This window comes from Macrosteles quadrilineatus, unplaced genomic scaffold, assembly GCF_028750875.1.
Source record: "Macrosteles quadrilineatus isolate MER2022 unplaced genomic scaffold, UCM_ALF_1.0 Scaffold_9__3_contigs__length_116548681, whole genome shotgun sequence".
NCBI classification, from domain to species: domain Eukaryota; kingdom Metazoa; phylum Arthropoda; class Insecta; order Hemiptera; family Cicadellidae; genus Macrosteles; species Macrosteles quadrilineatus.
In genome coordinates, this window is record NW_026542602.1 from 82804227 (window position 1) to 82830287 (window position 26061).

Genomic DNA, 26061 nt, shown 5'->3' on the forward strand with positions numbered 1-26061 from the left:
ATGTCTACCGTGTTCGTGTTATGTTTGTTTTATGTGTTCGATGTATTAAGATTCGACGACATTCAACGAATGTAATATTTTAACGTTCCGTTTTGATAATGACTACGCAGTAGTCGAAACTATAGTCAACGAATACCGACTAAGGAATTGTGGACGTCAAGGTACGTAACCTGTTATAGGTTTGTAAGTTTGTGTCAATGATTCAGCTAAATTATTCATGATATATTCCTCCAAAATTAGCAACAATTAGTATTAAAAATGGTACACTTTGTGCTCTTTAACAATTGATGAGTCAATAAAATAATACATTTTCCAGAAAGCTTAAAGACTTTAAATTTAGAATAGCTTTAGATTTTATATTGGAAGTGATAGAAGTTTTCAGTGCAAAATGAAGAAGAGCATATTGGTACAATGAAAATGGTTAGTTTTAATTGATCAAAACTAGAAGTATATGATGGCCTTTAAGGTAATGACATTAATCTTTATTTAGAACTGAATTCATGAATCCACATCTAATAAGTGTTCGGCTGAATGAACGAAAGCAGCTCAATTCCAGTGAAGACAATAAGAAGTTGGCTTATCTTTTAGACTTGAAGACGATTTGTATTGGTAAAATGAATTCATGTTCATTACTCACATGTATGCTTAAGCACATTTATTTTAGCACAGCAGTACCAGTAGCTTGTTGCGTGGTTAGCTTACTGGTTATTTCAAAATTGAGTAATCTGTTTTTATGTCACACTGTTTGACCTGAAATTGTCTAGTAATTTCCCCTTTGGGTTTGTTTTCAACATTAACAAAAACCACCTGAGACCTAAAGCTCACAACTTTTTAGGGCCGCCGAATTAAAAAAAAGTGTTTCAATAATATTTTTTGGGTCAGTTTGTTTATGCAAACACAAATTTCAATGAGTACTTTGACTTGAAAATAGTGGTTTACTTTTTTTTATTTTACTTAAACTTTCAATGTTCTATAGCACAGTGATTAAATGATACTTCACCAAGTACCCTTTAGTATCTCAGATACTTAAGTGCTCACTTCTAGCATTAGTTCTCCACAGAGTTTGTTGCACCATAAAGCACATTGTTGTGACACCTCTTATTCTAAGAAATAAGTATGGCTTTAAAATTAACAATCAACTAAGATTAGTCATTGTAATATATTTTCCTGACTTTTACATGATGCTCTAAATCCAGTTTCATAGGTGTTTATAAGATGGTAACGTTTAAAATCAAACTATTACACGTTTTTACAACATTGCGCTAAAATACTAAGAGTGCAGTACCGTTTTCCTATATAAATGTACAGCTTAAGTCTCATAAAAGGATTTATGATTAAACTATACCAATGGCCATATAAAATGGGACTAGATAACTAATTCTAAACCGTCCTCTAGTGTTTTACTATGTCTATTTTGGTAAGCTGAAACCATAAAACGTTTCATAATGGTTGTTGCTAATCTGTTGGCTAGTTCAATCAACATAACTTCTTAAATCCAAGTGACGTGTAAAAAAAAAAAAAATAATGTCAATCAATAAAACGTGTTTTATCTATAAGTTAAACATGGTACACCCCAGTACAAAATGATAATTTTTTTTAACAGTACAGTAACATAAATGCTAAATTAAACTGAATGGGAACAAGTTCACTGTTCAGTAGGTTGAGTGTAGGATTTTGTTCTACAGGCTTGGGTTCAATCAAATACCACTAATCCCAAATGGTTTTTAGTAATAACTGGTAGTTTGAAGCCCAACCGAAGCTGTAAATCCTATCCATGCAAAAAGGACGGGTGATCTCTTAGGTGAGAAAAACTTTCCTTTAAAAGACTTGAGTACTTCCACTAAATAAGTGGAATAAATCAAACTAAACAGTATCTCTTGGTTAGTGCACAATTCTGTAAATGTTTCCAACTAACAACCCGTGGGATGCTGGTAGTGGACCTGGTGTATGGGATGACTCTTCTGCAGCTGGCTCATGACTCCAAGATAGACTGGTTGGAGCTGAATGAGACAGGACACAAGTTGCTGTACAGAGACAAGAAGATGCGACTGACACTGCTAGACACTCGTACTGGCCAGAGACATGCGATACTCAGCTACTGCACGTTTGTACAGGTAAACAATATCCCCAAAGCAGAACCACGGGCGACATTGCTACATTGTCAACTGAGAGCTGCAGAAAGCCCAGCCTGCCCTACTGTTTTTTTTTATTATATAGGGGTTTTAGAACCGATACGAGCATTTGAAATCTTATTTATTTCCAAATATTTATTAAAACTATCACACATGCGGTTCATTTACACCCAATTTGGACCGTGTAAGCCAGTAGAAAATTTTTTGATTTTCTAAAGTCCATTGCAGAAAGTTTAAAAACGTTCTGCTTTGGGAAATAATATGTGTATGAGCCATCACTCACCCTCCAGTTGTGGTAAAACTGCTTGGGTTAGCTGGGATGTTGAGTGGTTGCTGTGCTCACTTAGTAAATTTGAAGCTGCTAGATCCGTAGAATACTCAGTAACTTTTTGATGGTTTAGACCAATCTCTCGAAGCTATACTGATCCTCTCAGTTAAAATACACCTTAGTTGTAATCCCTTTGCAAAACAGAACTCTAGATTGATTCCATTTTTCCAATTTATTCTTACACTAACATCTGTCTGTTAACATTGTGTTTGTATGGTGGTGCAGTGGGTGCCGGGTAGTGACGTGGTAGTTGCACAGTCCCGCAACAACGCCTGTGTCTGGTACAACATTGACACTCCTGACAGAGTCTCTATGTTCCCTGTGAGAGGAGAGATCGTTGATGTGGTGAGGGCTGATGGCAAAACTGAGGTGAGAACAAGTTTCACATTAAGTCCATTTTGTTATTACTTGCTCCAGTTTTAGTTTGGACACAATGGGTGAAGTTAAGTTTTTGTTAAAGGTTAGAAGGGATTTAACGCACAACTACATATGTGCTATATTGCTCTTACTTAATATTATACAGAGTCGTGTAAAAAAAATCATAAATTTAGCCACTTCAAGGTTAATTTAATATAAAATACTTTGACGTTTATTTGCAAATAGTAATTAGCTGAGTCTTAAACAAGTTTAAAAATAAATTTTTTTGCCAGTAAATCTGGCAGTTTGTAAATTAGTTCGCTAAAATATTGCAAAAGCCATACCACTAATCACACAACTAAACTGTCAACACTTCAATTGGTGGTACATCAATTGGTCGATTTAACTTTGTGAGCTCACGCTTGACTCATTGTTAGGCTTACATTAAAGGATAGCTCTAGAACTTGTTGTACACCGTAATATAAGACATGGTTTCTAAACTAGAACCTTGTTCTACATTTTCTAGACTCATGAGAGTTATTGTGTGTATAATGAAAAATGTTCCCTATATTCGTAGTTAATTTTGATTTAATATCTCTACCGTATTACCTTATTACCAAGGCTGCGTTGACGAGCATAGCTGGATAAACTGCGTAAATTTTTAAATATTAATATAATTTATTTACAATAAGAAAATAAGACATGTATCTTTCAAGGAATTAAATTAAAAAGGTTTCAAAATAAAACTTGACGGGGACTACGGAGGTGATGTGCAGTGTGCACTCTACCATTTGTCATCAATATACTCTTTCACGGAGTAGGGGTCCTTTGAAGAAGCCTATCTCGTACAACCCTGGCAAACGTTTTTTTCCCCGGAGACTGCTGATCTCTGGGGGGAGCTTGCTGTACAACTTCCAAAAAAGGCAGGGAAATGGCGCTGTGTTCTGTACATCAGTTGGAACATAGATAATCAAGTTCAGTTGTAGCATTTATCTAGTCAGTCACTGAGGCATTCTAGAAACTATTTAACACAGATTCCAGTTATAACACAGAATGGTTAGTAGTTTATGTGCTATCTTATATTGACCAGCACTGATGTAAAACAATCTGTCCAGATACTTTCTCAAGATGGGAACCACCAGCTGGGCTATGAACTGGATGAAGGGCTTGTGGAGTTTGGCACGGCTGTACATGATAGTGACTTTGGTCGAGCTGTGTTGTTCCTGGAGAGCCTTGGACAGAACGTAGACGCCGAGGGGATGTGGCAGAACCTGGCTGACATTGCACTGCAGCTGGGGAACCTTCGAGTGGCGGAGAGGTAGGCCTTGTGTACGTCAAGTTGTATAGTAAAATGGTGGCGATGTTTATTGTCAGTTACAATATGAAAGTTGACCAAAAATGTTGTTGAAACAATGAAGTGCCAGGGACTGTAAGTGCACCGATACATTTTTAGTCCATTCAAGTACTACATAATGTGTACTACCTTTCTAAGTATTTGACTACCTAATGTGGTACTGTGACCCCTAACCTCAATATCTAAGTGACCTCCATGTTGTACGAGATTCTCGGTTACAGCTGTAGTCTCAGAGGTTAGTTGGGAGTATACTGTATTGCACTTAGAGTTCTTAAGTAACTCATCGAGCTACACATTCTTTCAGTTAAGGCCACTTGTTGGCTTTTAGCAAAGTAATTTCAACCCGCCCTTCTGTGAAGGAATAATAATGACATAAACCGACGACCCTCCCTTGCTGTCCCTGGAACTGTTCTCCAAACCTTGGCCAAGGGCGGTGTCTGATCAGTAGTTAGATATTCAAGAAACAAAATAGAATTCATTGTTCGCATCTTATGCATTCACTTATAAGTAGGGGTCTGCGGTACAGAAAATTTAAGGTCGGTACGGTTCGGCACGGTACAATATTTTGTACCTCGGTTCTCGGTACAAAATCGGTATGGTACGCGGCTACCCGTATTTTTGTGGTTTTCTGCTCAGAACTGTATCTAAACCATTATTTTTAACTTTAATACATTGACATTACTATGAAAATTTATAGTATCCTACATTCATGGTATTCTAACAACAATTACTGTACCACACATTATTAAAACAAAACCTTTTACTACTAGTTATGTTTATTCTTGACTTGACACAATTCATGTATAGAAATGTACTGTTTGAATAAAGGATTTTTTGATTTGATTTGATTTGATTTGACTACGAGGATTGTGTCAAGAAAAATCACAGTTAAGGGCCGGCGCGCACTATCCCGACCACGACCACGACCACGACTCCGACTGGTCGGATACGACCAGTTTTATAATAGGAATAAATGGAACAGCGCGCACTGGTCGACTGGTCGGACCCTGGTCGGGCCCTGGTCGCACGACCAAAATTTTCCAGTTTGGTCGGGCCCGACCCGCTGGTCGTTGCAGCCAAAAATAGCACACAATTTAATGGGACGACGCGCACTACCTCCAACTTGCCTCCGACCCGACCAGTACACCACTCAACCCCCAGTATTCCTAGACTAATCAAACGGTGAGCACTAGTTTTTTGCGCCGGTCTGTGAAGTGACTCATTTGGTAAAATGTCGCAGGATTTTGACACTTTTGAAACCTGTCTTCATATTGACGTAGCTCTTCATAAAATGTTACAAAATGCCCTTTCAGACCTAACAGTTAACATTAGATATACCCAGTATAGTGTCTTCTTCCGCTTAACGTACATACAATACAAATGCACCATAACAACTACTTCTTCAACAATCATCTTGGCACTGAAGTTTGTAAAACATTCGTTGCCTTGGTCGGGTCGTGCTCTGGTCGCATGGCGAATTACAACCACTGGTCGGGCGTTTGGTCGTGGTCGTGGTCGTGGTCGGGATAGTGCGCGCCCGGCCTAAGATAAAGGCTTTGCCTACTTTACTCTGAGATACTTTGAATAGCCATGATAAAAGTGGTTTTAAAAATAGGACAAGCGTTTTTAGGAATAAAAATGTTTGAAAATTTATTGGCAAGATAATTTCACACAACTGGTAAATTATTTCCAACCAACACAATGTCTAGTTGTTTTTTAGATTTTTAAAAACATATAAAATAAAAGCATTCAGTACAAAAGTGTAGTTGCCAGCTGTTCACAGCAGACGACAATGAACAACTGGAGGATATGATGAAGTAATGGCAAAGAGCATCTTTTTTTTACCAGCTTCAAAACTAGTTATAAGATGGATACAACTCTTGCAAAGTTTTTTTCTGAAACTAAAATTTGGATTATCACAGAGTAAGATTATTGTTTTTCATTTACAAAGTTAACATCCACAATATCAATCATTATCTCAGGCTCAATCCAATTTTCTTAGTATATTTTAAAGCTCTTTCAAAGAGTCAAAAGACCCAGGCCTAGACCTAATTATTTAGGAGGGCCTATATATAAATTGATTAGGTTACAATGAGGGTAGCAAAATCACTATCTAGTTCATAATATTTAGATCGCATAAAGTACTTTTAACACAATAAAAAATACAGGAAACTAAAAAACATTTAAGCCTTAAACAGCCACATCTAACAATATAAGACAAGGTACAGAACATGCAATGACATAATTTGAGACCGAGTAGGCTTGAATAATGAAAAAAAAAATTATGCAAACAACAACAACTATGCTTGTGGTTTCATCAATAGAAAGATAAAATATCCATAACAAATATTTTAACTTATAAAATAAGATTGTAGATTAGTTACAAGTTTAATATGTAGCCATAAACAGTTTTATGGCAGTAGGCAATGGCCAGCGGCAAATTGAATATTCACGAAAATACTGACTGAGTTAGAGATAACATTTAACAGTCATCATAAAACTATTATTTTTATGATAAAATAGAATTGGGGGAAGGCGTAAAGAAATAAAAAAAATAAAATTTGAATTTGAATACAACAATTATTGTCGTGATAAAATGTTAATGGATTTGGGACTGCTAATGGGTTTTTAATTGCATCATCACCTTAGTAATAAATTATGAAGATCGTAAACATACGTCTGATTAGACTTTTTTGTGCTTGGAACCAACTGTTATTGACGATAGTAAACTGAAAGTAATTTATTATTATAATAGGCTGTACACCGAACCGAATTTGTACCGTGTAAAATGCTGTACCGAACCGATGACGGTATTTAAGCTTGTACCGTACCGACTTTTTCGGTGCACCGCAGATCCCTACTTATAAGACACTAGCTGGCCCGACAGACGTCGTCCTGTCCTAGTGTGGATTTATGTCAAATGCTCGTTCATTTTCAAGATGAGTTTGTTCGCATGGCTCAAACATGTCCTGGTTAGTTTGGTTGCTAATTAGCTGTTGAAGTTCGTTCGCTACGCTCACTCACCTTTAGGTTGGAGCTCGTTCGCTGCGCTCACTTGCCTTCAGGTTAGCTCGTTCGCTACGCTAACTCACCTCCAGGTTGAAGTTCGTTCGCTACGCTCGCTCACCTTTTGGTTGCAAGTTAGCTGTTCTCATAAATTAAAAAAAAATATAGTGCTGCACCCTGTTGGTAAACCTATTAACTTTTTAATGCTATTGAACATCACAGAATCAGATAGTTTAGTTGAACCAGCTGTTAAGATTCTTTAATTCCATTTAAATATGAGTACTCACAAGGTTAACATGGGAAACTCCAGAGCCACTGGGGCAGAGCCCTTTTGACGGATCTGCACCAAACTTCACACAAACCATCCTTGAATAATGCTTAATAATGCCTGAAAGTTTCATTACAATCTGTCGAACGGTTTCGGAGTCCATAAAGGACAAACATACATTGGATTTTATATATATATAGATGAGAGGCATGAGAGGTACTTCACGTAATGCATTAGTAATAGTTTAAAATATAGTGCAAATCGGGTTTAGTTTAGCAAATCTTTTACATTCTCAACTATACAGTCCATTATATCAATTCAATTTACAGTTCAATAAAAAGATAAAAACAATTGTTTGATTTTTTTATGTTCCAAATATTGGCTCATATTTCACTGCAACAGGCAAATTTAGATTGACATTTTCCATTTTGGTTCATTTTAGGTTACCTCAAAAGTTGAAACAGCCTCTGTAAAGTTAAATAGACCGACGTGACTGTTTTACTGCAACTTCAGTGGGTTTTACTTCAAAAAAAGTCCAAAGACAGTCCAAGCATTATGTTTGAGGGGTACACCACACTCCTTTAGAATCATTCTCTTCTCATAAAGGAAAATAATGAAATGAAAGTCAATTTTCTATGAATTTTAACTTGTTGGTTTATTAGAATAAATCAACAGTCGCAAAATGATTTATTTTTGCTATGTTGTATGCCAGTTACGTTTTTTTTTCATAAATGTATAGCCTACCTACTCAATTTGCCTTTTTTCTCTGGCAATATGTTGCTACTGTATTTAATGTACTGTTCAATTTTAATCTTAGATTCAAACAGCGGGTTTTTTGTTTCAAAGGTTGTTTGCAGATGTGATTAGTTATAAGATCTCAACCAGATTATTATCCATCCCATAGGTGTTATGCTGCTCTTGGTGACATGTCTAGAACTCACTATCTCCGGGAGACTCTCAAGATAGCGACAGACTTTGCTGCTCAACATGGTGAGAGGGGAAACTTTGCAGTTTAAACAATAAGTTTATTTTATATTCTAAGATAAGTGAAATTTATTACGTTGGACAAACCTGGGATCTAATGTTATGATTTAGGGTTGGATATATGAAACAAAGGTAAGAATATTACCTTATTGTATTTGGTTTAAAGGGCTAGTATTCTGAAAATTAGTCATAGAATAAGAGACAAAATGTATTCATGTAAATACAAAAAATGAATAAAGATTATTTGATTTGTGCAAATAAGGCAGTGTGTGGGCGAGGCCAAGTACCTCTTAGGGTACCAGTGGCCACTCCAGTAAGTAAGTAGGTAAATAAATAAATATTCAAACTATAAATAGCTTAACTCTTTTTAAAAATTTTATAACTTACAAAATATTTGGAACCTGTTCAGCCATAGTGTAGACATTATCATCGCCTTCTACAGTTACACCCAAATCCTGAATATCTCCTGCGGTAAGAGAAATATCAAATGAAATGAAATACTATTGTGGAAAACTATTTAACACCTCTCGCAGTCGCAAATACCTCATTATCATCCCATGATCTCAGAAACTTCATAGTTGTCAATTTTTGATCTCACTATCTTTGAAGATATGTTCTCTATTCATGATAACATCCTGATGGTAAGAAGCATACAAGATACTTACATGAGAGGCACAGTTGTTCATGTCAAGACAATCCTTACACCTACTTATTGCACTGTCTGCATTGTAAATTGAACAACTTGTTTACACAGGGGGAGACGGGATGGACTGCCCAGAAGTATGGGCTCGCATGGCCATCCTCAACAAACAGCTCAAGACTGCAGAGACAATATACCTGGAGCAGAACCAACTGGACAAGGCCCTGGACATGTACATCAGACTGCATAAGTGGGACCAAGGTAGGCATCTGACTGATTCTCAACAAAAGCAAATCATTATTATACCTATACCAATACTTTTCAGTGAATTGAATACATTATTGCAATAATTACAATAACCCTACAATAGCAATCACCTATTGCAGTGTTTGCAATAGGTACGATTCATTTAATATAGTTTGTCCCAACAACTTAAAAAAGGTTTTGTGGGGGTTTTCATGGACATTTACCTAAAACCATTTCATATTTCAGGTCATCATCTGCAACCTCAGAATTCATTGGAAATAATTAAAATTCAAACAAACCAAATATAAATCTATTTGAAAAGAGACAATATACTAATTGTAAAAAAATTAATCAATATATTTTATAATAAGCTTTATCACGGTTTAATAGTTCGGTTTCTGTCTTAAAACAGGTTGTAACAGCTTTTACAGCTTGTAACAGTGTGATACCATTAAATGTAGCTCTTTAAGTTTCTACCTGTAAACACACAGTTGTTGTGTTGTAGCTATCTCATTGGCTGAGACGAAGGGTTACTCAGGTCTGCCTGAGTTGCAAGCTCGTCATCTCCAGTGGTTGTTGGACACAAGACAGGAGGAGAGAGCTGCAGAACTGAAGGAGAAGACTGGAGAGTACACAGCTGCACTCAGTCTATACCTGAAGGCCAACATGCCTGCAAAGGCTGCAAGGTTAAGATTTTTTACAACATGCCGGTATTGTGGGCCTATATGAGGGGATTTCAGGAGTTATCTCTTTCCCATGTTTCGAGAGTAATTGATGCTAGGACAGAACATGTTACTGACAGAAAGTTGTGCCAGCAAACATAAGTCTGCTCTAAGTAATATGGGAAGGTTGATTATCTTTAGGTCAGATGTGATGAGTCCATTTTATAAGCTAAATTAGTTAGTAAAAAAATGTATAGTTGAAAATTTAAAAAAATCAGAATTGACGAGTTAGTGGAGTAATTAGTAATTTGACAGACTATAAATCCAAGTTTGTTTGAGTTTGTTTCCTGGTGTATCCACTAATATTTATCAGTACACATTCTTGTACTGAACACGTTCACCCCTAGCTTTGCTAAATGTGTTCCAAGCACAGGTCGGAGGCTTTGTAAATGGGCAAGGGGAAGGTTAAAAGAATCTGTTATAAAAACCAATTAATTGTTAAGTAAAAGATTATTGAAATGAATGTTCACAACAGACTGGTGACAAGTGTGCCAGAGCTGGTGGGCAATGAGGAGGTGGTGGCTCGTGTAGTGGCAGCCCTGCTAAAGGGAGAACACTTCACACAGGCTGGCCAACTGTACGAGGCCATCAGTCAGGTGGACAAGGCCATGGAGTGCTACAGGAAGGGGAATGCATACGCCAAGGCAGTGGAGCTGGCCAGATATGTATCGCCTAAAGGTTGTGAGACAAGTCAGATGCTGGCAAAATATAGCTAATAAAGGGTGATCCCGTTAGAGGTTACAAAAAATTAAATAATACGTATTGTAGTTTACTTACAAGGTATTTTTTTATTTATACAAATTTATTAAAGATTGACATTACATATGGAAAATAATATCCGTCAAATGACCGCCACGTGAATCCCTGCAGACTTCAACCCTTTTGATGAAATTTTCCATCACTTTCTCGTCACCATCATTTGTTATCATTCGTTCATCATTTGTTGTGGAATTTGATGGATTACTCTGCGAATCTCGTCCTTCAGCTCCAGAATCGAGTTGGGCTTGTTTGCGAAAACCTTCTGCTTCAAATATCCCCAAAGGAAATAGTCCATTGGTGTGAGGTCACATGATCTTGCTGGCCAATGCTGATCACCGAAACGAAAGATTAAACGGCCGGGAAACTTTGTGTGCAACAACTGCACTGTTTCTCGTGCTGTATGACAAGTGCATCTTGTTGAAACCACAAGTCGTTCAACTCGTTATTGACAACCAATTCTTCCAACTGCTGCCAAAAATAATCGCTTATCATCTCCTGATAACGTTCTCTATTGACTGTAACTGCATCGCCATGGTCATTTTCAAAAAAAGTAAGGGCCAATCACGCCACCAACCCACAATCCACACCAAACAGTTACCTTTTTTGGATTCATTTCTTTCGGGTGAATAGCATGAGGATTTTCAGTTACCCAAATGTAGGGATGGACGAGATTGGATTTTTAGTTTGAGACGAGACGAGACGAGATTTTTTATTTCTCATAAAATTTCGAGACGAGATCGAGACGGGATTTCCCTTCTCATACACAACGGGAAATGCACGTTCAAAATTTTTACCTGATTTTGTAACATTGTTAGATGACTGTTTAAATACAAAAATAATGATAATAGGCAAGAATATTTACAATCTTTTATTAAAAAACATCAGCATAACATTTTTTTATTAATCACGTCTAACTTATTAAAAATGCCTACAATTAGGAAACATAGTGATATCAGTTAGGATAGAGTTCATCTTATCCTAAAATAAAATAAATCATAAAATAAAAGCAATATTCATTTTTATAAAATAGTTACTTGTTTTGACTTTTTATAGTAATAAAACATTCCTCACACTGCTTACACTTAACAAAACTTCTCAAATGTTATTAAAGTAATATTATTAAAATAATTAAAGTAATATTTACATTTAAAGAATTAATTAAATAAGAACGCCTTCGCAAAGGAAACGCAACTACAACACGCTCCTGTATTGCGGGTATTGCATTGACTTTCTGCAGGCGTTTTTAATTTATTTTTTATTTTTTTTTTTATTCTCGTCTCGATAAAAATCTCGGCCAAAAAGAAATCTCGTCTCGTGTAACGAGATGTAAAATTTCCCAAAAATTTCCCGAAATTTCGAGACTTGACCATCCCTACCCAAATGCGACAGTTTTGTTTGTTTACATAGCCATTGATATAAAAATGAACTTCATCAGAAAAGAAGATTTTGTTCACAAATTTTTCATCACGTTGATTACCCTCCAACACACAGTTAACACATTCAAGCCTCTGTTGGTGATCTCCTGGTTTCAATTCTTGTGTCAATTGAATATTGTACGCATGCAAATTTAGATCTTTAGTCAAAATGCGCTGAGTTGTACCGTAGGAAAGGCCTAATTGCTAGGAACGATGACGAGTTGAGGTTGACGGATTTTCTCAAACACTGGCACTTGTTGCAGCGATATTTTCTACTGATCGGCCACTCCGATGGCGTACTGGTGTTTTAACATCTAACACTGAACCCGTCACATTAAATTTATCAATCAGTTTTCTAATCGCCGCACGTGATGGACGGTTATAGTTACCAAAATCATTTAGCAGTGCTCGAATCGTTTTAGTAAAGTTTTCCCCATTTTTTTAAAAGGGTTTTACAATTAAAACACGTTCTTCATTCGAATAACGCTCCATAACAACAAATGTCAATACACAACAATGCCCAATAACAAAACATCAGCTGTTTATCTTGAATACGGAACCAGTGCTACCAACTTAAAATTGTAACCTCTAACTGGATCACCCTTTATAAGATTTAGGTTATTTAAAGCAAAGCCATTTGGTAGATTAGGATCTGTTGTAAAAGGGATAAAGTTCAGTTGGCTCATCTAAAAAAATTTAAAGGAGTTGATACAACTTAAACAATAAAAGAACACAAAACATAGCATTAATATTTTGTCCTAATACAGGAAATTTTCAGAGCGTAGATTGAAGAGAAATGTTCCCAACCTAATCTCTGGAGAAAATATCAGTGATATATTTGTGTTCTTTTAATGTGTACTAGAACATTAAATAAACTACTGTTTTACCATTTAAAATTCAGTGGGTGACTACAGTAGAACCTCTTTAATCCAAACCCTCGTAATCCGAACGTCCACTAATCCGAACGCCTCATTGCTGTACTTGTTGTAAGTCACACAGTAGACAGTACAGTAGTTCTTTATTGTATACTGTATTTATTGGTATACGTCCCGTAATTGTTTCTACTGTAATGTACTTAGTACTAATGTAAGGTAGTAGCAATTGATGTGTTGTCGTAGAAGTGGTAGTACTGGAGGAGCAGTGGGGTGACTACTTGACAACTAACAAGCAACTGGACGCTGCTATCAGTCACTACATAGAGGCTGGCAAGACTGTCAAGGCACTGGACGCAGCTCTCGGCTCTCGACAGTGGAAGAAGGCTGTGCAGATCATACAGGTAATATTGTAACTGAAGATTGTGAAACATTTATAATGTTTGGGATAAGAATGTGCCTGTGTTGCATCAAAGTAGGCAGAATGAAATCTTAGCAAGTTGCATAGTGCATTCATATCATTGTTTAGGTGTTCGTAATGGTTTTTGTTGAAACCAAGTATTAGGGACTACTAATTTTTACTGTCAGAATTTGTTTAAAGTTTACCTCTACAAATAAGACACAAGGTGAAGTCACTTTGTAATGCCAATGCCACAGGTTATTGAAGACACTAGCCTGGTAGCCAAGCACTATGCACAGCTGGGTCGTCACTTTGCCTCAGTCAAAGACTACAAACTAGCTGAGCATCTCTTCTCTCAAGCTGGCCTCTACAGAGAAGCAATAGAAATGTACATCCATGCAGGTAGGGTCTACTGCGTTCCATACAGTTTGTTATATCAACATCTAAATGTTATCATTCATCAGCACTAAGGAGATGTCAATATCCAATTCAACACTATTAGATCCAGGAGTGGGCTGTGTACACCTTCCACATAAGTAGTGGGTTTTGTTAAGTTTAACACGAATATACAGGGTGGTAAAAAAGTCCCAGGACAGTTAAATATTTTTAAAAATAATGCAGATAGAGCTAAAATACTTGGTACAAAGTTACAGGGCATAAAACTCTATTTTAACACATATTCAGTGATCCAATAACTCTTCAGGGGGACGGCCCACAAGGAGTTGGAAGAAAATCTTAAATAGAAGCATAGGTCAATATGCACATCAAATTAAAGGTCTTTTTTTAGTAGAATACAATGCCGCAAACCGCACTTCATAAGGTTGATCCTGCGCAAAATGACAGTTTTTCAAAGATTCATTTAATTTACATTGCTATTATACGCTTTCTCCTCAGGGGGGCACAGCCCTAGGAATCGTTAACGTAAGAATAGGTCGATATGCACATCAAATTAAAGGTCTTCACTTGTAGATTACGATGCCGTAAATTCAAGCTCAAAAGAATGCCTGAGTAAAAAATGGCAGTCGTTCAAAGATTCAAAATGGCGGATTCAAGAAATCTTTGAACATCTGCCATTTTACGCAGGATCAACCTTTTGAAGTGCGGTTTGCGGCATTGTATTCTACTAAAAAAGACCTTTAATTTGATGTGCATATTGACCTATGCTTCCCTTTAAGATTTTCTTCCGACTCCTTGTGGGCCGTCCCCCTAAAGAGTTATTGGATCACTGAATATGTGTTAAAATAGAGTTTTATGCCCTGTAACTTTGTACCAAGTATTGTAGCTCTATCTACATTATTTTTTTAAAATATTAAACTGTCCTGGGACTTTTTTACCACCCTGTATAAATTAATTTGAGGACAAGTTCCAGATCAGTCTGTGACTGTTGTACTGAAAACGTTTGCCCTTACCTTAGTTACATGCTTGTCTGGTTAGCATACTTGGGAATAACTAATAGAAATTCTATCGAATAGCACTATCAGTTAGTTTTTTTGGCTAGCTTCTATTTTATTCGTTCGTTTTTAAATTGACTAACTAATAACTTCTATCAGTTACTTTTTACGGGACTAACTAATAACTTCTAACTAGTTAGAATTTTCAACTAACTTGCCCAATTATGCGGAAGCAGCCAAAATACGGGTTATTTATTTCACGTGATCAGTGAGGGTTGCGTACGTGAGAGGTCAGTGCCCTTGTAGACTAACAACGCGGGGGGTGGGGAAAGAGAAAGTCAAAGTCCAGTTGCTTTGGAATGCAGTGGGCCTGTGGAAGGGTAGTGACGGCCATTATCAACACCCCAAGCAAGCACTGATGGGTGGGAAGGGGAAATGTTTGTTTGGTGATTGATATATCATCTCAAGTGTCAAAACATTGTCTTTAGTTGATGTTCATTATCTGACAAGTTTTATGTCATTTGTTTATGTTGTAGTAATGTAAAATGTGACAATGTTTGATTAAAAGACAAGTACCAGGGGACCGATCTTGCTCGAGGTGTTTGATTTGTTCAAGAGGTAAAAAATAGAGCTTATAAGCCTACACATATTTTCAGTCTTACTACGATTAATTAAGTAGTAAAGTCAATTCGTTTTTGTTAGACATCCACTTATCCTCAATTTAGTCTACAAAACTTTTTAATCTGGACGATCAATCTATAAAATGTCCACAATAAGCTTCAATCAATATAAAGCTCATGATACATAACATCTGTTATCTGACGACCGTTATTGCATTAAGTCACTGGGATCGTGGAACGTTGCAACTATAATTACGGGATGGTGTAATAACGCATCAATTCGTGCGGTGCATCGTCGAAAAATACAAATCTCCTTGGCCTTTCCTTTAGATTTTTAGTTCAATGTCAGTGTATATTGTTTTGCAGTAAAACACTTAATGTTTTTGAATAGTCGTAATTATTCCTTTGGTTAGTAAGACATCATACAATGCAAATGTATTATACAAGCAATTTTCAATGGCATTGAAATTGGAGGAAATCGTAGGAGCCATTTTAAAAATCATATCGTGCGCAATCTTTACTCATATTATAGTATATATTAGTAACCAAGATGTGACATAAAAAATTTTTTAAAAACAACTGCCCAACGAACAGCTAATCTATATATTTAATACACAGTTGTAACACTGTTTTCTCAGTAATTACTGGACCGATCTACAAGATTTATGTCTCAAATTAAAGGGGATAGTGTGTAGATTTGCCGAACTTCCTTAGAATTTACGTTATTTCTAAGGGCTACGACCTACAGCCCTTTAAAGGTCGAGTCAATACAATTCTTATTGAATAATATAATACACAGTTTATAAATTATTCGTCAGCTGTTTAATGTTTGTCAGACATTTGTTATTATTTTTATAACCTCACTTTCAGTATCCAATTATTAAACTTGGAGTTTCTGTTTATAAACACACGATTTTGATCAAGGAAAGTGTATTTGTTAACTTATTTTTGAAATGTTTTAATTTTCCTGCAAAGTGATCTGAAGGAAAGGGGTAATTGAGTTTAAGTTTGAGTATGGAATGTGAAATAAGAAATAAGAGACATACCGAACGAAAAAAAATGCAGAGAACCATCGAACTAAAAAGGTAAAGGTGTTGGTGTTAAATGTGCTCTGGAAGTCCCTACAAAAAAATACCAACTCTTTTGAATTGGGGTCGTTAGATTGGATTCGTCACTACTTCAAATTAATGAATTTCGAGTCAGAACAGACTAACTGGGACACAAAAATGTTTTAGTTTTCCTGCAAAGTGATCTGAAGGATAGTGGTAATTGAGTTTAAGTTTGAGTATGGAATGTAAAATAATACCCATAGTAGGGGACGAAAACTTATTGTTTTGATCAATATAATTTATTCTCTACGGCCACCAGAATAATCATGGGAAAATCCGCTTGCAAGTTGTACATATAATTGCTAATGAGTGGGAAACATACAAACATTTTATAGTAGGTAGGTGACGAATCTTACTCAAGATCAGTGTTAGACGTTCAGTGGTACCAAACTTTACCTTCTCGAGATGGCGAGTACGCTGGGATACGTGGAACTACAATATATCAGTGAATTCTTTTTTCAAGTACACAGGGAAGTTGCTTGAGAAACTGTGACTTACCATTCGGTTCTGGCGAAGAAGTATGTGACTTGATGTTTAATGGCAATGTTGACTCGGGTCATTATAGCGTTACAAAACTTTATCATTAACCCCAGGGTGTGAAAAGTACAAAAAGAAAAAGAAAAGGTAATCATTAACCGGGTGTAAAGAGACATACAGAACGAAAATACATGTAGGGAACCATCGAACTAAAAAGGTGAAGAGCAGTGATGGTGTTAAATGTGCTCTGGAAGTCCCTTCTAAAAAATACCAATATTTTTGAATTGGGGTCGGTAGATTGGATTTGTTAGTACTGCAAATCTATGAATTTTGAGTCAGAACAGACTAACTGGGACACAAATATTTTTTCTTTATGTTGTCACTAGAGGAAGGTAAAATGATCTCCTTATCAACATTTTGAGTTTATGGAAAATCTTATCAACAGCGACTATAAAAAAGTATTAAGGGTCAAAAGAGACAAACAACTATTTGAGTAAAATATAATACAAATCTGCATTTGAAATGGCCAGTTCTAAGTCTCACTTGAATCAACATCTTTCTGGTAGTGGTAGTCTACATAGTTTTAAAATCCACGACTCCTTTTCCATCAAATTGGACCATTAATACCCTCTATCATTGAACAAAGTATGCCCAACTTTATATATACGACGTAAACACATCTTTTACTCACAGTATGGGTCAAAGATTCGTGAAATGCGACCAACTGCTGATGCGTGATTTACATGTAGGCTAAGTGACTATCTTTAGTCCATACAACAAATGTAATAAAAAAAAAAACGACGAATATAGGAATATACTTGAGCAAATTATCTAAATATCATAAATAGCTGCTTATTAGGTTATCAGCATTGCCCAGTTCATATACTATTTATTTTTCAAATGAAACTCGAATTAATATAAAACATTCATTTGGTTAAAATAATATATCGGTTTGATTAACATAAAATAGTTTATACAAGCAAACTATCAACTATCAGTTCTATTTCATGTAAAAAATTAAACAACCCCTAAATAAAATACAAAGATCTATATATTTAATACACAGTTGTAACACTGTTTTCTCAGTAATTACTGGACCGATCTACAAGATTTATGTCTCAAATTAAAGGGGATAGTGTGTAGATTTGCCGAACTTCCTTAGAATTTACGTTATTTCTAAGGGCTACGACCTACAGCCCTTTAAAGGTCAAGTCAATACAATTCTTATTGAATAATATAATACACAGTTTATAAATTATTCGTCAGCTGTTTAATGTTTGTCAGACATTTGTTATTATTTTTATAACCTCACTTTCAGTATCCAATTATTAAACTTGGAGTTTCTGTTTATAAACACACGATTTTGATCAAGGAAAGTGTATTTGTTAACTTATTTTTGAAATGTTTTAATTTTCCTGCAAAGTGATCTGAAGGAAAGGGGTAATTGAGTTTAAGTTTGAGTATGGAATGTGAAATAAGAAATAAGAGACATACCGAACGAAAAAAAATGTAGAGAACCATCGAACTAAAAAGGTAAAGGTGTTGGTGTTAAATGTGCTCTGGAAGTCCCTACAAAAAAATACCAACTCTTTTGAATTGGGGTCGTTAGATTGGATTCGTCACTACTTCAAATCAATGAATTTCGAGTCAGAACAGACTAACTGGGACACAAAAATGTTTTAGTTTTCCTGCAAAGTGATCTGAAGGATAGTGGTAATTGAGTTTAAGTTTGAGTATGGAATGTAAAATAATACCCATAGTAGGGGACGAAAACTTATTGTTTTGATCAATATAATTTATTCTCTACGGCCACCAGAATAATCATGGGAAAATCCGCTTGCAAGTTGTACATATAATTGCTAATGAGTGGGAAACATACAAACATTTTATAGTAGGTAGGTGACGAATCTTACTCAAGATCAGTGTTAGACGTTCAGTGGTACCAAACTTTACCTTCTCGAGATGGCGAGTACGCTGGGATACGTGGAACTACAATATATCAGTGAATTCTTTTTTCAAGTACACAGGGAAGTTGCTTGAGAAACTGTGACTTACCATTCGGTTCTGGCGAAGAAGTATGTGACTTGATGTTTAATGGCAATGTTGACTCGGGTCATTATAGCGTTACAAAACTTTATCATTAACCCCAGGGTGTGAAAAGTACAAAAAGAAAAAGAAAAGGTAATCATTAACCGGGTGTAAAGAGACATACAGAACGAAAATACATGTAGGGAACCATCGAACTAAAAAGGTGAAGAGCAGTGATGGTGTTAAATGTGCTCTGGAAGTCCCTTCTAAAAAATACCAATATTTTTGAATTGGGGTCGGTAGATTGGATTTGTTAGTACTGCAAATCTATGAATTTTGAGTCAGAACAGACTAACTGGGACACAAATATTTTTTCTTTATGTTGTCACTAGAGGAAGGTAAAATGATCTCCTTATCAACATTTTGAGTTTATGGAAAATCTTATCAACAGCGACTATAAAAAAGTATTAAGGGTCAAAAGAGACAAACAACTATTTGAGTAAAATATAATACAAATCTGCATTTGAAATGGCCAGTTCTAAGTCTCACTTGAATCAACATCTTTCTGGTAGTGGTAGTCTACATAGTTTTAAAATCCACGACTCCTTTTCCATCAAATTGGACCATTAATACCCTCTATCATTGAACAAAGTATGCCCAACTTTATATATACGACGTAAACACATCTTTTACTCACAGTATGGGTCAAAGATTCGTGAAATGCGACCAACTGCTGATGCGTGATTTACATGTAGGCTAAGTGACTATCTTTAGTCCATACAACAAATGTAATAAAAAAAAAAAACGACGAATATAGGAATATACTTGAGCAAATTATCTAAATATCATAAATAGCTGCTTATTAGGTTATCAGCATTGCCCAGTTCATATACTATTTATTTTTCAAATGAAACTCGAATTAATATAAAACATTCATTTGGTTAAAATAATATATCGGTTTGATTAACATAAAATAGTTTATACAAGCAAACTATCAACTATCAGTTCTATTTCATGTAAAAAATTAAACAACCCCTAAATAAAATACAAAGATAAACAGTATTTGTTAATTATTATTTCTTTTATTGCTGACAATATTCCCGTGGCGGAGCACGGGCGGTTAACTAGTTTCTACTAAAACTAACTTTATTTTCTATCAGTTAGTTTTTCAACTAACTAATAACTTCTATGAGTTACTTTTTAAACTAACTAACTTATAACTTCTATCAGTTACTTTTTACGGGACTAACTTATAGTTTCTAACTAGTTAGAATTTTTGACTAACTTTTCCAACTATGCTGGTTAGCTTGATTTCTAACCCAAATGAAGAGTATCTAACTTAGATTTCAGCTGTTTTGACAAAAGAAATGATTCAGAAATTAGTATTTTTAAAATTTTCTTATAAACACAATTTTTTGGAAGTGACCCAGACCACTTGACCTCAGGCATTTGAAATTATTTGTAGTTGATAACTGGTACCATATACAAGGTATCTGAGTGGTTCTGGTTATAGTGTTCAATTAACATTCAAAAGATCAACAGTTTAATAGATTGTAATAGAGAAAAGTGAGTAGCTTTCTGAATGTTCAAAATATTAACCCTGCTTTCCTTGACAGTAATAGATGATCCTGGCTAACACAGCCTATCTTCACCAGTAACAATGTTACTAAAATAATATGAAAGGCTACATACCTCTGCCTTTCTCCAGTCATAAAAAATAGTCTGGGGATTACTAGTTTCGGGTCAAGGACCCAATATCAAATCCACATCAAATTGAAAGTCTATAATCCGACGGAAGTCTTCATCAAACGTATATACAAGTCAACACATAAAGTTCGTATTTACACACAGATACATTTACATCCATAAATAAAACTTTTTTTTTAATCTATAAAAAAAATAATGTATATAAATGTATCTGTGTTTAAATACAATTTTTATGTGTTGACTTGTATGTACGTTTGATAAAGACTTCCGTCAGATTATAGACTTTCAATTTGATGTGGATTTGATAATGGATCCTTGACCCAAAACTAGTCATCCCCGGACTATTTTTTAAGACTGAAGATTGACAGAGGTATGTGACCTTTAGATTATCTCGTACAATCAGTCTTGGTGGCAAGAATGTTTAAACAATGTTACTCAATTTATTTCACTCATCAACCATTCATATTTAAGTTGAAATACACAGTAGTGGCGTGGCGTCCCCGTGTCATTGGTTATATGGATCATCTTGTCATTGTTAAGAAAACTAACAGAGTCAGAGTATTTGTAGTGTTATAAGTTTTTAGATATCACACCACTGGAATGTAGCATCTAGTGGAGGCAAATATTTCAGTTATCACCTTGTGTCTATACTATGATTAACGTTTGCGCACAATGATTTCAAAAACGGCTCCTATGATTTCCTCGAAATTGTTAGAAATATCTTTGTTTTATTCTAAAAACAACATCCATGCTAGGCTCTGTTCTGGGAAAATTTGTTTTTCACCAAAAACTTAAAATTTAATTTTAATATATTTAACATTAGTCTTATGGATTGTCAAGTAGCTATGGCAGTTTAACTAAAATGAAAATGTAAACAGTCTACAGTACCGTACAGTAGCAAATTACAGAAAACAGTACAAAGGTAAAGGACATTCCTATGAATGCTATTGAACATTGATTATATAATACATTTGGGGTGTGTGATGTATTACTAACTGTAATAATTGTGACTGTTCAAAAACGTAAAGTCTTTTACTGCAAAACATTATACACTAATATTAAACTATAAGTATAGAGGAAAGGCCAAGGATGTTTTGTAGTATTCGACGATGTGCCGCCGGAATTGATGTGTTGTTCCACAATACCGTAATTAGTTACGACGTTTTGTGATCCCAGTGAATAACGCAATAACGGTCAACAGAACTTATTAATGAGTTTTTCTATTGAAGTTTATTGTAGCAATTTTCAATATAGATTGCTTGTCCACATGAAAACGTTTGTTAATTGTTAGGTAAATTAAGAATGAGTGAATGTCTGCCGAAAACAAATTAACGTAGCAAAACTGAAAATATTTGTAGGCTTATAAATTTCATTTGTTTAACCTCTTGATCAAACCAAACACCAAGAGCAATGCTCGGTCCCCTGGTACTAGAACTAATACTAGTTTGTCAACCAGTTTTGCCACTTCACACTTCTGTAGGAGATGCCTTGAAACCAAGATGATATTGATATTGCAGGTGACTGGGACAAGGCGCACACCCTGGCCACACGACACCTGGAGCCTGACCAGGTGACTCGGATGTTCCTCAAGCAGGGTCAGGCGCTGGAGACCGTCGGCAAACTGAAGGAGGCAGAGAAACTGTACGTGGCCGTGGACCAGCCTGATATGGCCATAGCTATGTACAAGAGTCAGCGTCAGTATGACCAGGTACAGGCACACCTTAGTGTAATGCTCTGTTTTTAGTACTTACTAGAGGTCGCCCAGCGGTCGAAAACTCGACCAAAAATATGTAAATGAAATGAAATTAAAAAATTAAAATTATATGAAATGAAAAATTATATATTTATTCAGACAAAGTTAGGGCCACATGGCCGTTTCTTACACTATGTAATGTACAGTGTAAACCCCACACTGTAAATAAAACATGTGATAGGAATTTGTTTTGATTTTCTGTTTATATTTTGTTGTTATTTCGTCACCAACATGGCAACCCATAACTCCCATGTTATTTTTTTTAAGTTTTCAAATTCATTTTTTGTGCTTATTTTTGAGCCTATTTTAATTTATAAAGGGATTCTGCACATCTACAGGAAAATATCTTTCCAACAGTATGCGTAGATTTTCCCTGCGATGCACACGAGCTGAGAAAAAAGGTTTTGTTTTAAAGAAACATGCTTGCCTATTAATATATAGATAGATGCCAGTAGCTTTTTAAATAAAATCATTGTCGTTTTTGCGGTCGGGTGAACATCATAATCATCCCACAGTTGTGGAAAAATTCTGAACATTTACCACGACCATGTAGACATGATCATTGTCTCCCGCGGTCACGGAAACATCATCGTAACCCTGCACAATCCTGGCACGGTCATTTTTCAACTGTAAAGTTTTAGCAAACGTGTCGGGTGTTAACATCCCTACTTATTAAAACATACAGAAATGCATTGTCAAATGTGCAGAATGTATGGAAATAACATTATAAAAAAAAACTCTGTCTGTAAATTGTGCATTCAGTAAAAAATTTGCCAAATTAAAGTCTACGTCAACAATTTTATTTTTACATGACAATGCCCGACAAATAACCCACAATATCTCCTTCATTAAATCAAATGGATGATGTTCACCGGACCACCTACAGTCTAGACTTAGATTCACGTGACTTTCACTGGTTTCTTAAAATTTAGACATTGAGGAGCAGTGCTTTGATGACATTAAATTGTTCAAGCTTGTGGAGTGTTAGGAATGAAAAACCTCTATAAGATTTTATAAACTCTAACAAGTTTAATTTTCATCTACATGGAACAAAATTTACGAGAGTTAAACTTGTTTAAAGCAAAATGGAACCCTCTCTGTAACAAAATTGTGTGTCTCAATCTCAATATAACTATTGTAAACAATAAATATCTGTCTCAGTCTAAAACTGTGTTTTTGCTCACCTCACAGCTACCGTACTCAAGTCTCTGATATCGTGTCTTTGTTTTCTGTTTTTAATATTAACTTATACATTCCATTTAAGCAAAGAAATGCTGGTAGTTGTGAACAAATAGTTGAGTAGTTAGCATTTATTAGTTACTGTGTGTCAGATGATGAGGCTGGTACAGCAGCATCGTGCTGACCTGGTGCTGACTACTCACCATCATCTGGCTCAGCAACTGGAGTCCGAGGGTAACCTGAGAGGTGCTGAGCAACACTACTTGGCTGCTGACCAGTGGAAACTGGCAGTCAAGATGTACCGAGGGTTGGACATGTGGGACGATGCTTATAGGGTGAGTAAATGTTATTCCACTTGTTGGATGGATTGGTACTTTAAGATCGTGGTTAAAGTAAGGCCAAACACAAAAGAAGCTTTAACATTCCTTCCACCGAGACCAATAAATTGGAATATATAATGGGTAACGTATTGCTGTCTTCATTCTTATTGAGTATGAAGTGGATTGCTAGTTTTGGGTCAAGTGACCCATTATTAGTACCGACATTGAATTTAAAAGGGGATGCTGAAATATTATCAAAGAAACCTCATTAGATAAAATATATCAATACAACACGAAAATTAAAATACATTTAAACAATAGGCCGTCCACACTGAAATCCAGAACAGACCGACGCAGGCTGTACGCAACGCAACTAGCCATTGTCCAGTTGGTGACATTGACCTTTGGGGAGGGGGGAGGTGTCAGCTGATAGTGAATTGTCGATTCTTTATTATGTATGGTCAGGTCTTTACTGTAAATTGTTTTTGCAGCTAATGACGGCTAATGATTGGTTCTATCTCAGGTGGCCAAGACTGGTGGTGGGGAGCAGGCAGGACAACAAGTTGCTTTTCTCTGGGCAAAGTCTTTAGGTGGAGATTCCGCTGTCAAACTTCTCTCCAAGTTTGGTTTACTCGAGACTTGTATAGATTATGCGTGTGACAGTTATCAGGTATTATGTGTTTTTGGCTTGATATACATATTTATAAAGGTCAATCAAAGTTATTTTTCCTTCAGTCACCCGACAAAGTTGGCTTCCTTGTACTGTTTATAGTACAGAAAGCTGCTAACTGCTGCATATTTATACTTTGTCGTACGGTTTATACTTTGGCGCACATCAGGATTCCAACGAAACAACACAAAACAGTGTGGTTCTATTATGCACGTAATCCGTGTACGCTTAGAAATAGGTTGGCAACACTTAAAGATAATAATACTATGAGCAGCTGATTGACTATTATAACTACGATTTAACCTGTCATTTCGTGTTTATAGTTTCGGTATTTCTGAACTTTCTGTTCTTTTCTTTTAAACGTTTTTAAAACATTCCTACAATCTTAATAAACAAGAAAATACCTTTAAAGCATTTTTTTTAGGCGCGGAAACGACTTCAAATTACAAAAACATGTGGAACTATATTCTCAAGTCGCGGAGCACATTTCTTGCCGAGGAAAAATAGCGGAGTGATACGGACTGGGTACTCCATTAAATCCAACACTGAGTAGGAAAAATTAGTTTTTTACACATTGTTCAGTAAGCAGCTAGTTTCTGTCCTCTTTTTGGACCAGAAAGTCGTTGTTTACAAATAGGGAATCGTTGAAGCCAGCTAGAGTACAGTTAATTTACCACTAATTATTAAAAAGTCAATTTAAAACTAAACAAAGATTCCCCTCTCGCTATAGACTTGTCTAGGTCTTCCGCAACAATGCAAATATCTCATTAGTTTGAATCACTTTGATTTACGCCTGCCATTGTATGAAATATTATAATCATTTACAAATTAATTTATTATTAGTGACATAAAATAAAATGGATTAACTTAGGGAATAGAATACTGTGCAATTACACATCATAAAGTAATGGTTAGTTAAGTAGAAAGAAATTACCTCAAATCTACTGTCTGATTGAAATTGTTTCTGGTAGTGTGGTGAAAAGTAACGTATACAACTCACCAATATAAGTGTTTAAGGTGTAAGCATGATAGTTAACAAGAGGGAATGATCTCATACTCATATTATGATTTCAGTTTGAGTTTGCATTTGAGTTGGCCAAGTCAGGCATCAAGTGGAAAATGTCTGACATACATTACAAGTATGCCATGGCTCTGGAAGATGACGGCAAGTTTAAGGAAGCCGAGGAACAATTCATCAAAGCAGGGAAACCCAAGGAAGCAGTAATGATGTGAATATGGCTTTCTATTAGTTCAAAAATTATTAACAATTTTGAAACTAATAAGGTGATTTGGGGAACAAATATATTTGTATATTGAATTATTA

At 35.7% G+C, this 26061-nt stretch overlaps 1 protein-coding gene across 1 annotated transcript in view; it reads left to right on the forward strand.

Moving 5' to 3' along the window:
- The window catches only part of LOC129002920 (intraflagellar transport protein 172 homolog), a 58982-nt gene that overhangs the window by 19107 nt on the left and 13814 nt on the right, over positions 1-26061 (forward strand). Inside the window, exons 10-23 of the mRNA XM_054431042.1 lie at positions 491-609; positions 1936-2114; positions 2686-2829; positions 3933-4135; positions 8350-8435; positions 9184-9330; positions 9821-10001; positions 10513-10715; positions 13330-13487; positions 13741-13885; positions 22333-22523; positions 23900-24082; positions 24591-24737; positions 25812-25966. Of these exons, the coding sequence (XP_054287017.1) occupies positions 491-609; positions 1936-2114; positions 2686-2829; positions 3933-4135; positions 8350-8435; positions 9184-9330; positions 9821-10001; positions 10513-10715; positions 13330-13487; positions 13741-13885; positions 22333-22523; positions 23900-24082; positions 24591-24737; positions 25812-25966 (2241 nt within the window). The remainder of the gene's footprint in view (positions 1-490; positions 610-1935; positions 2115-2685; positions 2830-3932; positions 4136-8349; positions 8436-9183; positions 9331-9820; positions 10002-10512; positions 10716-13329; positions 13488-13740; positions 13886-22332; positions 22524-23899; positions 24083-24590; positions 24738-25811; positions 25967-26061) is intronic.